The sequence below is a fragment of the Tachypleus tridentatus genome, chromosome 1 (assembly GCF_004210375.1).
Source record: "Tachypleus tridentatus isolate NWPU-2018 chromosome 1, ASM421037v1, whole genome shotgun sequence".
Taxonomy (NCBI): Eukaryota; Metazoa; Arthropoda; class Merostomata; order Xiphosura; family Limulidae; genus Tachypleus; species Tachypleus tridentatus.
Window position 1 is genome coordinate 148,558,580 of NC_134825.1, and position 14,991 is coordinate 148,573,570.

General features: G+C 32.9%; 1 protein-coding gene across 3 annotated transcripts in view; it reads left to right on the forward strand.

Annotated features, from left to right (window-relative positions):
* LOC143226704 (uncharacterized) overlaps window positions 1-14,991 on the forward strand; it is a 39,198-nt gene that overhangs the window by 19,347 nt on the left and 4,860 nt on the right. The window contains exons 6-11 of one of the 3 annotated variants that reach the window (XM_076458042.1): window positions 5,504-5,891; window positions 7,132-7,245; window positions 8,168-8,403; window positions 9,892-10,010; window positions 10,784-10,897; window positions 11,492-11,565. In XM_076458042.1, the coding sequence (XP_076314157.1) occupies window positions 5,504-5,891; window positions 7,132-7,245; window positions 8,168-8,403; window positions 9,892-10,010; window positions 10,784-10,897; window positions 11,492-11,565 (1,045 nt within the window). The remainder of the gene's footprint in view (window positions 1-5,503; window positions 5,892-7,131; window positions 7,246-8,167; window positions 8,404-9,891; window positions 10,011-10,783; window positions 10,898-11,491; window positions 11,566-14,991) is intronic. The other 2 variants (XM_076458051.1, XM_076458060.1) reach the window with 2 other exon arrangements.

Below are 14,991 nucleotides of genomic sequence, written 5' to 3' on the forward strand. Positions count from 1 at the left end.
GCAATCAACAGCAAATAAATAGAAAACTCAGGTAAGTATTGTGTTTCTTGTTTCTCGTGTATTTTTTATGCATTATTACAAAGGTAACTAAAATGTAAAAATTAAAACTTGTTATTTCAGACAAGCTTAGATTAGGTAATGTGTATAACTATAATAATTCTATGAGGTATACTTGCAAGCAGCTTGTGCATTATACAGTATGATAGAGTAATGTGAACTACATATTTGTCAGTGGATTTACAACTTGTATTGCAGGTGTTTTAGTTAGATACAGTAATTTTAGGCATAAATAGCTGTACATGGTTACCAGGTTTAAGCTATTTAGAATAAACAGTTGTGCATTCCTGTTAAAATTTACCATCATTCAATAAAGAAAATAGGATAACTTATGATTATTTCCTAATTTTTTTATGGTGGTTATGAGGTCAGTTAAAGAGAATTTAGATTATTTTTTTCTGGCTTCTTCTTTTACCAGGTCAGCCTCAGTAGATGATCATTTTGAGCATCCACCTCCAGTTCCTTTTCTGCAGTTAATTACTTAGGTTTGTGTGAGGTTTTGTGAGTCTCTTCTATTGCATTTGACTTTACTTCATCCTTATTAGTAGAAAGAATATAAAGTGACTTCTTTGTTTTTCCTCCTTCTTCTGATATTGCTGTTTGTGCTCAGTTATGTGATACCTATACCTTGTTTCCCACATGTATTAAATCAGCATACTTTAGCTCATAACTGCCAGGAGGAGGCCTATTTAGATTCTCAATGGATGGATCTCCTTTTGGACTTGTGGGGATTTGGCTTGAAATCTGTGCTCACCTGAAAGAGATCACAGTTTTCTTGGATTTGTCTTACTATTGTGACTGTCCTGAGGTATTTATCTTCAACTTTTGTGAAGATGAGTTGGGAATTTTGCTGATGTATACCTTGGTAACTAGCCTTCCATTCTTTTTTTGGTTTTCTGGCTGATTTGTTGTTGGGATTTATTGGATAGAGATGCTTTGTTAGGAAGGGTTTATTTACCATCTTCTGCCCTCAGGAAGTTACGGGAAACTCCTTTTCTCTGTCCCATGTTATTTGCTGGAGTTCCAAAAATGTTAGAATCTCAAATTGATAACACTCATTTACTTTTTTCTTTATCATCATTAGCTTCTCATCTTTTGAGCTCTAATTTGGGAGTATCAGTCCATAGTGCTTCCCAATCCCCCACTTTGGTTCCAATATGAGTGTCCATCCATATTTTTGAGGATTTTCAGCTTAGCCAGACTGATGACAATGATGTTGGTGACTATCCCATGGGCAGGGGAGAAGTGGGAGCATGATTACACCACTTTCTGGAAATATGGAGTTTTTTCACCAGGGATTCTTGGGCACTCCTTTTTTTGGCTTCAGGACTGGCCATTTAGTTTTTATTACCTACACCATTGTCTACTCAACCTGTTGCTTTTTAACCTCCAGTAGATTTACAGCAAGTGAAGCTCCATTCCCACGTCATAAGAGAGTTGTTAGTGAAAAAGGCAGTAGAAAGGGTTGATCAAATTGTTCTGGGATTTTATTCTCATTTATACATGGTATCCAAGAAGACAGGAGGTTGGCATCCTATAATTGAACTATCTTGACTTAACCAATTTTTGGATCCTCATTGCTTTGCAATGGAATCTTTTCTCATCCTACAATGGCACTTTGCACCAGGGCTCTGGATGATCAAGTTTGATGTTACTGATACTCATCTCCATATTTCCATAGCAGAATCTTCCTGGAGGAGTCTCAGGTTTGTGCACAAGGGTCAGGTACTAAAGTTCAATACTTTTCCTGTTGGTCTTGCATTAGCACCTAATGTCTTCTGTAGAGTTGTTCAAGCCTTTCCTCATCACATTGTTATATGGATGACTGGCTCCTTCTGAACCCATCCTGTCAACTGTCAGAACAACACTCTTTGATTCTCCATTTAGGTGTGTTTTTCAATATTTACTTAAGTTGTGCTCAACTGACTCCTCTTAGGTTTCAGTCCATAAAAAGAGCCATCAAGCTTTTACCTCTGTCTTTTCTTGGTTCTCTTCTCTTTTTGGGATGTGGGTATCCCATGAACCTTTTATTTCTTTGGAATGAGTACACAAGAGGTCCCTTTAGTGGTCATGGTGTGATTAATGGATCATACTTTCTGGTCATATGGATTATCCTATATTATTACTCAGAAGCAACATTGCCAGCTGTGAATGGTGGTTGGTATGGAGTGACATTACTATTTGAGTATCAATTTTATCACCTTGTCTCAAGATCCATTCTATTCACATCCCTTGGTGTGGATTCATGTACATAGTGAGGGGACCTGTCAGAGAAGGTTCTGTTCTTTCAGTTCACCTCCTCTGGGATCTAACCATCCACCCACGGGATCGTCGTGCATGGTGACCTGTGAAGGGGAGGAGAGGATCCTGGTGGTTGAGGGGTCCAACCCTTACACACCACTTTGTCCTTGAATTCCTGTAAATGAGTGGCTTTGGGACATCTTGGTGGAAACATCCACCACAAAACACAGTGAACTCTTCTTGTATTCATAGGCCATTAAGAATATACCCATTGAGGCTACATCCCATGCTACTTTGAATTCATTGGGAGGAGTTATTGTTGAGAGGGATTTGAAGAACACCCCCAAGTCATAGATCCTTTCTGGTTTCTCTACTTAAGGAATTTCTGCAGTAAGGCATATCTCCACTCCCAACAATAAAATTATGATGCCATTCAGAGTTCTAATTTTGATGTTCACATCACTACGTCCATTTACCACCTTCAAAACAGGTTATCTAAATTGCAAAGTTTGGCCATATATTCCAAACCTTCTCGGATGTTTCCAGTGTTAGCAGTTTGGTCACTCAAAAACATTATGTTGCAGTTCCTTGACGTGTACTCATTGAGGTGACAAGGACCATGATGCTTATGAGTGCAAAATGGACCCTTATTGTATTAATTTTAGTGGCTCTCACCCATCTTACTTTTGTTCATGCCCTAGGTGGGTGGAAGAAAAAGATGTATAGCTTTTGAAAATGGTTCATAACATTTCTTATCTCAGGGCTCAAAAGTTACTTTCTATCATTCCTTCTTGGACATGTGCTGCTGCACTCCCTTCCACTGCTACAGTGGGAGTGTAGACAGCTCTCTTCTTGCCCTCATTCAATCAAAACTTGACTATGGGTCCCTGGTCTATGGCTCTACCAGGACCACAGTCTTGAAGATGCTGGACTTCTTTTATCATCATCACAGGCTTCGGCTCTGCACGAGAGCTTTCTGCACTTCTTCAGTCCAGAGTTTGTACACAGTCTCATAAGCTTTCTTTACACCTCTGTCATTTGCAACTGCCTTTACTGTAAGCTTTAAAACTTTAATCCTTACCACAGAATCCCATCAGGCCATGCTTTTTCACAACAGATGATCTGCAATTGTTCCTTTTGGCTTTTTATCTAGATGGAGTTGGATGAATTGGGTCTGTCCTTGGATGACATTGCTGTTTCTACTGGTCAGCCCTTTCCACCATGGCTTATTAGCATCTCCAAGTGTGACCTTTCTTTGAGTCATCTGAGAAAAGCATTACTCAGTTGGAAGTACCGTCTCTTATTTGCTGAACATCTTTCGAACCATCCTTCCATTTCCATTTAAACAGATAGTTCAAATGATGTGATTTTGTGGGCTCTACCGTGGTTTGTTGTGGTTTGGTGGTTGCACACTGAATTTCCTTTGCAGTTTCTGTGTTCACTGCTGAATTGTATGCCATTTCTTTTGTCCTGGATTACACAGAAGCTAAGCAGTACTCAAATTGTACTATTTGTACCAACTTAATTAGTTCTCTTCTGGCCCTGAAATTACTTCATGCTAGTTCTCACCCTGTTCTTGCCAATATTAAAAACCTACTGGTCCATTTATCTTTAACATCTACTTTTGTCTAGTTATTCTGAATACCAGGCCAAGTTGGTGTTTGCAGGCACAAGCTCGCTTACACTGCAGCTAAGTCTGTCTGCTTTGGTGCTATCACTGCCGTGCCTGTTTCCTGTTTAATACATGGACTCTATGGTCTTGTATTCAAGGATTGACTCTGTGTCAGTTGGCAGTTGACTTGGAGTGAGCAAGGTAATAACAATATTTTGGCCATTTTGTTTCTATAAGGATTGGAAGGAGGAAGTTGTCCAAATGAGACTATGCATTGGTCACAGTTATTTAATTCATTTTTTCTTTTATGTAGGGCTGATGCACCAACGTGCAGTCTGTGTGACACTCAAGTCACAATAGCCCCCATTTTACTGTTGTGCCATTGTTATGACTCTGAACAATGGCACCATTTTAGACAGATTTTGTCCACGTTTACTTCTGATGCTGGATAGTGTCATTGGTGATGGTGACACTGTCCACCTTACAAATGTTTTTAATTTTTTGAGAGCCATTGGCCTTTTTAATGTACTTAAGTTTTTAAATTAAATGCTGGACTTCATTTTGTTTTAACATGATTCCTTTTTACAAATTTTAATAATTACACTTTATTTTTAATTTTTACCAGTTGTTTTGTGCAGATAGCCTAGTTGCTTTGTGCCATAAAATGCCAACTGACTAACCATCTATTCACAAATGCATTTTTCAGGGATGGGGAAACTTATTTTCATGGTCAGGAGTTCCAGAGTACTTGGACAGAAGATAAATCTACTCTTCATATAAATGTTCTTGAATTTCTTGTAGTACCTCAGGCAATGGTTAAAGGTCTGTCTTTCTTTCTTGAAGGGAAACATTGTCATAATACATTCCAACAGTTCCATGGTTTATCTCAGGTTTCTCATCAAGGAGACACATGTTCTTGAGACTTTTCTTTTTTGTACCTTTGATCTTCTCCACTGGGTTCATTCTCATCATATCAGTCTTTCAACATGTCCTAGGAATGGTGAATTTAATTGCAGAATGTTTGTCTTAACCCTACAGGATTCTTTTGATGGAATGAATGCTGTCATGAGGTTTTTCAGTGAATTAGCTCTCAGTTTAGGTCTCCAATAATTGATGTCCTTACAACTTATTGGAATTATCAACTCAGATGTTTTGGTTTCCAGTATCTAATTCTCATGCATTGGCAGTAGATGCATTTGGTCAGGACTGGATAGGTTTATGTCTGTATGTCTTTCCCCCAATATAACTACTGCCCTAGGTTCTGACTATGGTTCTTTCTACTCCCTGTTGAGTTCTCTTGGTTGCTACTTATTGGCCAGCTCAAGTAGACAATTTCAGGTTGTGACATTTAGTTGATTATTTGTGGCATATTTTGTACCTGACTTTAATGTAGGATAATTGTAGATTAATCAGTAGGAGCTATCATTATTGTTTTCTAAATGTTCATTTTTGTAATTTATGAGCCAAAGAACCTCTACTGCCATTTTGTTTTTGATGTGCAGTTGCGTTAACTTTTTAATTGTAATGATGTAACTTATATAAATGTTAGTAACATGTTTTACTGAAATAAATAAGAAAAAAGTTTGACTTTAGGATCTTTGCCACCAGCAAGATGTATCACCTACAATGGAAGGAGAAGAACACGTACTTCCTGAAAATGAAACTATTTTGCCAATTTCCCTGAAAGCTGTTGCACAGCCTTCTTCCATGAGTAAGTCAAGTCAACAACCGTCTTTAGAGAGAATGGTACCTTTTCAGCTATCTCCCGAAAAGAAATCGACTTCCACATATCTTGAAAATAAAACAGTTCCAGAATTATCTCATGAAGGGAAGCTGACTACACTGTTTTCTGCTGAGAAAAAGGATGTTTTACAGTTATCTAAAAGAAAGAGAACTTTACCTGCTTGGTTGGTACAAATAGCAACATCACCAACAAGGAAATTAGAGACTAAGAAACCTGTTTTGAAAAAGAAGGAAAATGGTAATGGTTGATACATTTAATGATGTGGTTTTGAATGACAGCAAAAAATCAAATAACCAGTCAATTTATATGATTAATTTCAAGAAGCTTAGTTTTAAGTAGACATTTAAATATAGCATATTCTTTGGTTATATAGTACCTTAAATTAAATAATAATAATAATAATAAAAACAAATAACTAAATTAATGTGTTGCTAAATAAGTAAAGATGTGTGTTTGTTTGTTTTGGAGTACCATGAACTTAGGAAAATGCATTCTTAACCAAATAACATAATGTGTGCTTTTGATTAATTTCTGAAAATTTAGCTTATAATGATCACACACTTATTCCATTAATTAATAACCTAAAATCAACATGAATTTGGAAAATGAACTATTCATTTTGGACAGAATTGTTGAGGAGGTGTTAAAGCAATTGATCCTCTTAAACTTTTAATTTTGCTAAATATATTCTCTGAAGGTTCCCTCACAGCATTCATGATAACAGATGAAAGTAATGTAAGGAATTTTATTCTTTTTCTTATTCAATGTTATTATCTATTTAAGTACATGTAAATTAGTTTTTAAAGGTCTTGTGTAAAATAACAGGACAAGGTTTAAAAACCCTGAAGGCACACTTTCTCAAAGTATTCTGACTTTTGAATTTTACTTTGTAGATTTGTTTTTTCAGGTCTTAACTTACTATATATAAGTGAATTATGTATAGTAATTATGAGTCAATCTCTTTAATTGAAAGCAGGATACATTATACAAATATGTGAAGACAATGGTCATTTAGGCTTTATCTCAGTTACAGTCTTTAATTTCTTATACATCAAAAAAATAATCTTTGCATCACTATATACCAGTTTTTTGGGTATTTTGATAGATTAATCATGTAACTTATTATATCAAGAAACTGAATGATTGTTCGTTACACAAATGGTAGATTCATGAGTGTATCCTGGAAAATCTTTCTAGGGTACATATGACCAAAGATATATTTATTATTTTGTAATTATTGAAAACATTGCAATAATGATAACTCAGTTTAACATTCAGGCAGTATCTTTGGAAAAATAAAACAGATTACTGTGTGTTCATGTTTCACCTCAACAGTGTTCTGAAATAATAATTATATAACAGTTATTTAGGTATTTTTTGAATGTTCTTCTAAAAGATTACTGTTGAATCTTGATTGTAATGACTTTACCTAATTTCCTTTAATGACAAAAAATAATAGTCACTATAATGTTTGTAGCAGTCCCATCTCATAATACCAGTCCAAAGTACGAATTCAGTGAAAGTGAAGAAGACAAAACTCCAAAAAGAGCTTCAAGAAAAAATCGACAATCTCGGCAAAAAATATCTCTGGGTAAGTTATTCAGAGTAGTTTCATGTAAAGGATTATTTTATCAAATATTGATCAGAAAAAAAGACACAGATGTTTGGTGTGGTGACTGTATAAGAACACACTGTTTTGACTTTAGTTTCTATTTGCTGTAAAATTTCTTTCACAATTTTGGTTTTGAATGGATAAAAACAAAAACAGCTTGACTTGTTAAGAATTTAAAGAATTACACTTTTTTAAGTAATACATTGTTTTTTAAAATTGTTAGTATTTGTTTGAGTAAGTAACAAGTAAATAATGTGTAGTATGAATCTCATGACAGAAACATATTGATTAGAAATTAATAAAACATAGCACCAGATTGATGACTGTAATAACCTATTAGAAACTGCATGCAATATTTGGAAATAAGTAACACATACAGTACCAATTTTACTATAGTGATACACTCGCGAACAGTTATAGGTGATATTTAAAAATGAATAACATAACCAATGTCCTGTGATAGTAATGTCTTACAAATTATAGGAACTTATCAGAAATAAATCACATGTAACACTAATGTCATGTTATATATAAACAGTAGGTAGCAGTGAGAAGTGAAGCATATATAGTGGGATTCTCATGACATTAATACATTTGTTAAAAATTGAAGGTTGCATTAAGTAATAAACTAAATATAGTAATAGTCTCTTGAGAATGCAGTTTCTGTTAGAAGCTAAAAGTAGAAATGAAGAATAGATAACATATAGTTATAATTTTGTGGCAGCAACAGAATTGTTGGAAATGTTTTACAACATTTAGTGATAAACAAATCATCATAATATTAAGAATTGAATACATTACTCAGAAATGAATATATGCAGTACAAGTTTTGTGACAGTAATAGTTCTATCAGAAGTTATAGGCAGTTATCAAAAATAAGTCACTCGTGTTATTATTCAAGATGATTTTATTGTGAGTGATGAAGAATGGGAAGAAACTGATAATAGAAAAAGAAAGAAAAGTGTAAGGAAGGGAAATGACTCTGGTAGTGACTGGGAAGTGGAAAACAGAAAGAAGAGATGGAACAAGGAATGTAACTCGAGCAGTGACTCTGGTGGTGGCCATAAAAAGAAGAAAACCTCCAGGAAAGTTATTAACACCTGTGCTAGTAACAGAGACATTATTTCAAAGAAAGTAGTAAGTATACTGTAATATCAAGTTCATGAGTGTCAAGCCATTAATAATTCAAAGAACAGTGAAGTTAGATGTCGTAAAGTAGTTTCTCTCATCTGGCATTGAATTCCTGAATAAATATTAGCCATTGATTTTGGTTTATAGCATTTAAGGCACTCTTAACAGAGAAATAGTAAGTTATAACCAAGTCTGTATTTCTTTGAGTGTTGAGTTAGATTGTTTCAACTTAAGTTTTGCCATCAGTTTATGGTTATTAGTTGTACTTATTCCAACAGCAGGCATATGCTTAAAAGAGTGACCTGAATTGAAAATTTATATTTAACTATTTGTAGAATTCACTTATTCATAATTTTGGCCAATTAATATTTAAGTTATATGATTGGACAATGCACAGTAGATTAGTTTCTTTGACTCTTTTAGCACATAACACAAGAGACTCAGACAGATTGTGTTGCCAATTGTCTGCACATTCTACTTTCTTTTCTTTTTTTTAATAGTAGGCTTTTGGACCTGGTGGCTAGTTTGGTATAACACAAAGGGTCATATAAAGGTTTATTTAGTTTCTAATTGAATAACATTAACAGTACACCAGTGGTATATGATGTAGTATTTACTGCTCATTAAGCCAATATTGTCTACAGTCTAGATTTAATTTATTTATTAAACAGTATAAGCTACATTTCATTTGACTTACTGTTTTTGATTTTTTTTATATTAACTATACTACACATTTAAAATTTTATGACAAATATTTTTATTTTCATTCCATATTCTTTATTGTTCATTATTAAATAACATTAGCTACCATATTTAAAGTTTACAATTTGTTATCTTGTTTTATTCCATTCACAATTTTTTGTTTAATAAAATTACTGACACTGTCTGTGAACAATGTACTTTCACTTTTTCAACAATACAATTTCACTCCCACTTCATGTAGAGCTTCTGGAATAACAGCATCTAGTGTACGTGGCTTACAATTTTGTATTGAAAAAGGCTACATATACAAATATATTACAATTTAAAAAAAAAATTGTTGTCGGTAGATTTGTTTGGGTTTTCTCGTAGTTGTATGAGACCTTTTGCTCAGTACTGAAGGTCATTAGGATAATTGAGATACAGTATCCAAAGTCTAAAGTATTTATGAATAGGAATGCAACATCAAAAGTTAGTTTATTTTAAAGCAAGAGTTAGTGATCGTGGAGGGGAGACATTGTCCTGGATCTACTGATCAAATTTACATGTATTGAAGTGTTATTTACACTCTTCTTATGGAAAGTCATTTTGGATGCTGGAGAGTAATGTCTTTAACATTTTTATTGTTATATAAAACACATGTATTACCAGCTTAAATGTTATACAACATTATTTCTTTAGTGTTTTTTGTTGTTATTGTTTCAAGCATATTATGGTTTGTATTAAAGTCAATAATAATTTTTGATTTTTATGTGTATCAAGTGCTAAATATTTCTGTCTTTAACAATGACTTAGGCAGGAAACCAGAGTTTAGGAAGTCAAAAAGGTCTTCTCAGTCCAGAGACAAATGATGAACTACTTGCAGGAAAACAGAAAAGTAGAAAATCTTGTAGATTTGGTGAAAACTGCTACAGGTTGGTTGTAATTTAAGATTTATTATTAGACAGGAAAGCTCCTGAAAAAGGTTTTTGAAATATTGAATACTGTCTGGAACATTCTCAACATTGTATCATACTTCCACCTTTTAGGCTTTTTGAATAACTTTATTCCTGAATAAGACAGGCACAGTAACCTAATTACCATCCACAATTATTGGTTGCTTGTTATAAATACTCTGACATTGGAATTTGAATGAACAATAGATTAATAGAACTTGTAAGTTGTTATTTGAAAGTAGCTGTTTTTCTTTGTTAAGTAGTGTGAGTGTAAGCAGAAGTTAAGAAGTGGGTCTTATCTGTGTGGTTAAATTATGAAACTGAAATTTGTGCAGCTAATCCTTTCTAATGAGGTATATTATAATGAGGTCATCTTCAGAGAATATTATGGTTGTTAGAAATGGATATTTTGTTATTTATTCTAGTAAGGTACTTATGATGAGACCATAAATAAAGAATGCTGTGTTTGTTTTATCTATAATAAGACATTGTGTTGAAGCCATTCTTATGGAATGTTATCATTAGAGACAGGTATATTTAATCTCTCACTAGTAATATATATTGTATTTTGGCTGTTACTTGCTAATACTATGATTATTAGAACCAGATTTTAGTTTATTTTCCTATGTCTCTTATAAATTATATTGTGAAGAGGTTATTCTTATAGAGTGTTGTGATTACTGAAAAACATAGTGAATTCTAATTCAGTTATATCTTAAATGACCTGAGAATAATTTTTTTTTTATGGTTAGAAAAAATCCACTGCATTTTGAAGAGTTCAGTCACCCTGGTGATGCAGATTTTGTGTTTGTAGATGAAGCAGAAGATGTTAGCAGTGACAATGAAGACAGTAAACCTGACTATCAGTAGGAAGTAGACCATTATCAAACTTTGATAACTGATTAACTCGACTAGCTGATTTTTAAAAATTTGGTTCAGAAATTATATTTTTATACTTAAAGAATGTCTAACTGCACTTAAAAGAAACAACAGTAATGATATGTTGAGCTAAAGTTATATCATTTCTCATAAATTTGAGATAGTATATAGAAAAAATTTTTTTGACTAATAATAGATATATAGGCATTTAAATTAAATTTTGAATAATGCATTTCATAGTAATATTCTAACTTGGTATGTTCACATTTACAAGCTATGATAACTTTGTATTAACTGTATAGCTAATGTTGAATGAATACATTAGTGCTAAACAAAAAAAACAAAAAAAAGTATTAAGAAAGAACATCAAACTTGAGAAGATCGACCATTATATGAGTTAGAAAAGTATTAACTGAACCAGTTAATGTTTATTATCACTTAAAAACTATATTTTTAGCTTTCTTCTAAAGGTTAAATATGTTACAGGATATGAGGCAAACAAAATAAAGTTTTAAGTTAATTTTGGACAATTTTTTTGACTTTTAATTCTACAAGTTTCTTGATTCTTTTGTAAATTTTAGGAATAATTTAAAACAGAAGAAGAAGTACAGCTATTCAAAGAAGAATAGACCAAAACGAAAGGCAGCAAGAAAAGGTGGTATATAGTATTACCAGAATAGGATAAGCTTTTAAACCACTTCATTGTGGTATTTTGAACAAAAGAAACCTAATGTGAAGTTAGTTGAACACTTTAATTAAAAGTATATATAGATCATTAATGTTAACCAATATAAGAGGATAATTGTTATTGACTTAAGTACCATAAAAAGACATACCTAGTGGTATCTGTTGGGTATTACTTGTTGGAAATGAGGTGTATAATAACAGATTTTACTGTTATATTTTGATTGTTGGGCAAGTAATTTTTTTTCCCCGTTATTTTTTTTCTGGTGCTGAAAGAACACTGGAGAATCACGGGTTGTGATAAGTTATATGAAAGGTTGCATACATTTGAACAGAATTACATATTTTGAAAATGATAATGAAGCTCTAAGCAATAGTGAAAAAAAAGTGAAATATATAAACAATTACAAGTAGTCTCATGTCCACAAACATTTTAATTACGTGACATTTTTTTATCATTTGATCACTTTCATACTAAGTATCAAGAACACACTAGGCTGTATCAAAATATTTAAATGAGTGATTATTTAACAAATGTGTTACTGAAAAGGGAAAACATATATTACAAAAACAAGTTAAATGTTCAAAAAATCAAAATTGGTTACTAATTTTTAATTTTTTGTATTCTTACAAAACAATTTTTTTCTGTTATGAATGCACCAAAATTTAATGGTGTAAAACAAACAGAAATTGAAACTGCCTTTTCTTTGAATTTCTCTTATGTAGAATAATGAGAAGAAACTATTTTGTTTGTAGTATGAGTAATCATTAACTTTTCATATTATTATTAACAATCATTGTCATGACTATTTTTTGTGGTGTGAGTAATCATTGACTTTTCATATTATTGTTAACAATTATTGTTATGACAATACTGACAAATGTATCTTTACATTCTGAAACTTAGCAGATATAGTCAGCTCTAACAATACAAAAAATTAGTACTGATGTTTGATCAGTAGTGATGTATATTGATTGGTGTACCATTTCTTTTTCTCCACTGATTTGCAACATCTATTATCATTAGTGGTATGTAAACGATCATTTTCACTCTAATTACTCTACAGTTGTCTTATCACATATTTATCCATTTTTACATCCTTCCCTAGGGATTTCTAGGAAGTTATTCAGGTTATACAAGTTCCTGAAAATTGATAGCTGTAGAAGTCTAACATGCACGCTCAAACATTTAAACGTATATATTTAAACCTTAAACCAAAGCTATACACATAACTACATATTTAATTTACAGACTTTCAGTCACACACACACACACACACACACAGAATAACAAATATATTTTAATTAATGTAACACTTTTAATACATTGTTTTTTCTCTACAGTAAGAACCAAATAAAGATTGACTACCGGGTGTAGGAAGATACAAAATGATAAAAACCCTGTAATACAAAGCCTTGTCTCTTGATAGACGTCAGGGTTTTGATCATTTTGTATCAAGATTTTTTTTGAAACCAGATGCTTTTCTAACATCATAGCTCAAGGAAGAAGGAATAGTAAGAATTACCAAAAGCTTTAAAATGTGGTGTCTGTGATATTAAATCCAGAGGGGGGACATTTCAATTTTTAAGAGGAACAAGTAGATTTTTTAAGGTATTTTTCATGGGTGAGGTATTTTTTAAAAAGTTTCATATCCTGTATTTAAATGAGAAAGAGTGATTAGAAGATCTTAGACTGTTTTTTCTGTACCATTTTCATGACTTCACATTGTATTCATACAGGTTATGAAAATCCCAGAAAGTCATGGAATTTTACAAATAATGTTTTCAGTACTGGAAATCTTTGGTTTTTATTGGAAGGTTTTAGAAAAGCTTGAAAGTTGAACCGATATCTCTCACATCTCAATTTTTATTCACAATAAGGTGTAGCATTGTGTTTATAGGAAAATGTAGTCTTGAAAATTATGACTTGTGAAATGAAAAATAGGCTGACTTGGCAACATTTGGCTTTGAATGATGTACCTCTGTAAGTGAACAGGTGTCATATGACTGTTGGCATGATGTTGTGAACATGAAATAAGCTCTAAGCATGAAATTGCTAGTAAGATAAATAACATGGAAGTTTTAGGATTTTTTAAATTTTTTCTTTAGCATAAACACTACAAGAATATTTAACAAAATTTCTAACCTAAATTCATGATCAGTTATTGCCTAAATTCTGAAATGATACTTACCCTTCTCACATAATAGCTTTTCTTGTTCAGTGAATTTTTTGCTCATCACTAGCCTTGATATTCATTCCCACCTACCTTCACATATTTCCAAGTGGTACATCTGTACTGTAGCATGCAAATAAGCATGTGACAATGCTCTAACAATAAGAGTGTGACACATAGCTGGCCCTCTGTACTGTACTTCATTTTTTGATTTGGCATACTGCTCTGCAGAAGCCTTTAGTTTTTTTTTCTTGTGCTTGATTTTATTTTTATTTTCAAAATTTTAAGAACAGTTTTTTTTTTTGAAATTACATTAACTTAATACTTTGGAGTTGAGATGAAAATTTCCACTTTAAATGTGTAGCACGATGTGGTTTTGCTGTAGGAAAACACGCACCTTGTGAATTACCACCTCTTTCATTTACCATGCATTTCTGGGTTGCACCCATTGATGCTGTTATATCTTCTTCTGCCTCACCTCAATATAGTTTCTTAGGTATTTTACTTTTTTCATTTATTCTTGTGTCCATTACATTCTGGGGTCATCATGTCTCATCCTCTAATTCTTATGCATTAGGATATCGTTGATTGGAATTCCCTTTTTTTAATTCACAGGATTTTGTTTTTGAGTAAAGTGTAGTAAAGCATCTCACCCTGATGCTACTTTAAGTTTTTCCCAGGTCTAATTTTCCTATTTCTGTTTAACCTTCATTTCTCTTTTGCACTATCTTTCTTCTGTCCATTTCTTTCATGAGGCTATCCACCATTCCCCAAAGAGATTTTCAGTGGATACTTGTGTTCTCCTTTTTTCCAGATTGGTGCACTCATCTTCCTTCTTTTCTTTCCATACACACTTGATTTCTCTATTGTTGGGATCTCTTGGGTAGTGATATGTTTTTATCTCCCATGTACCTGCTTGCTTCTTACTTGTGTAATCTTCCTGGGTCTTTATTTTTATGCTGATTGGTTTTATAAGATTTTCTTGAGTCATTGGAGTCCAGGGTTGAGACTGCTCATGAATGTTCCTTCCTTTATTCATTAGTCTCTTTTATTTTGTGGCCTTTGCCTGCTCCCCTTCTCTTTCCTCCCCTTTGCCTGTACATTTCTCCAAGGTTATGATGACTAGCTTTCAGATTAATTGTTGCCTGGCTGTTTAGGAGTGGTTTGTCTGTGTCTACCATTGCTGGTTTTTAAACAGCTTTATCCATTACCTTCTGTTTTTC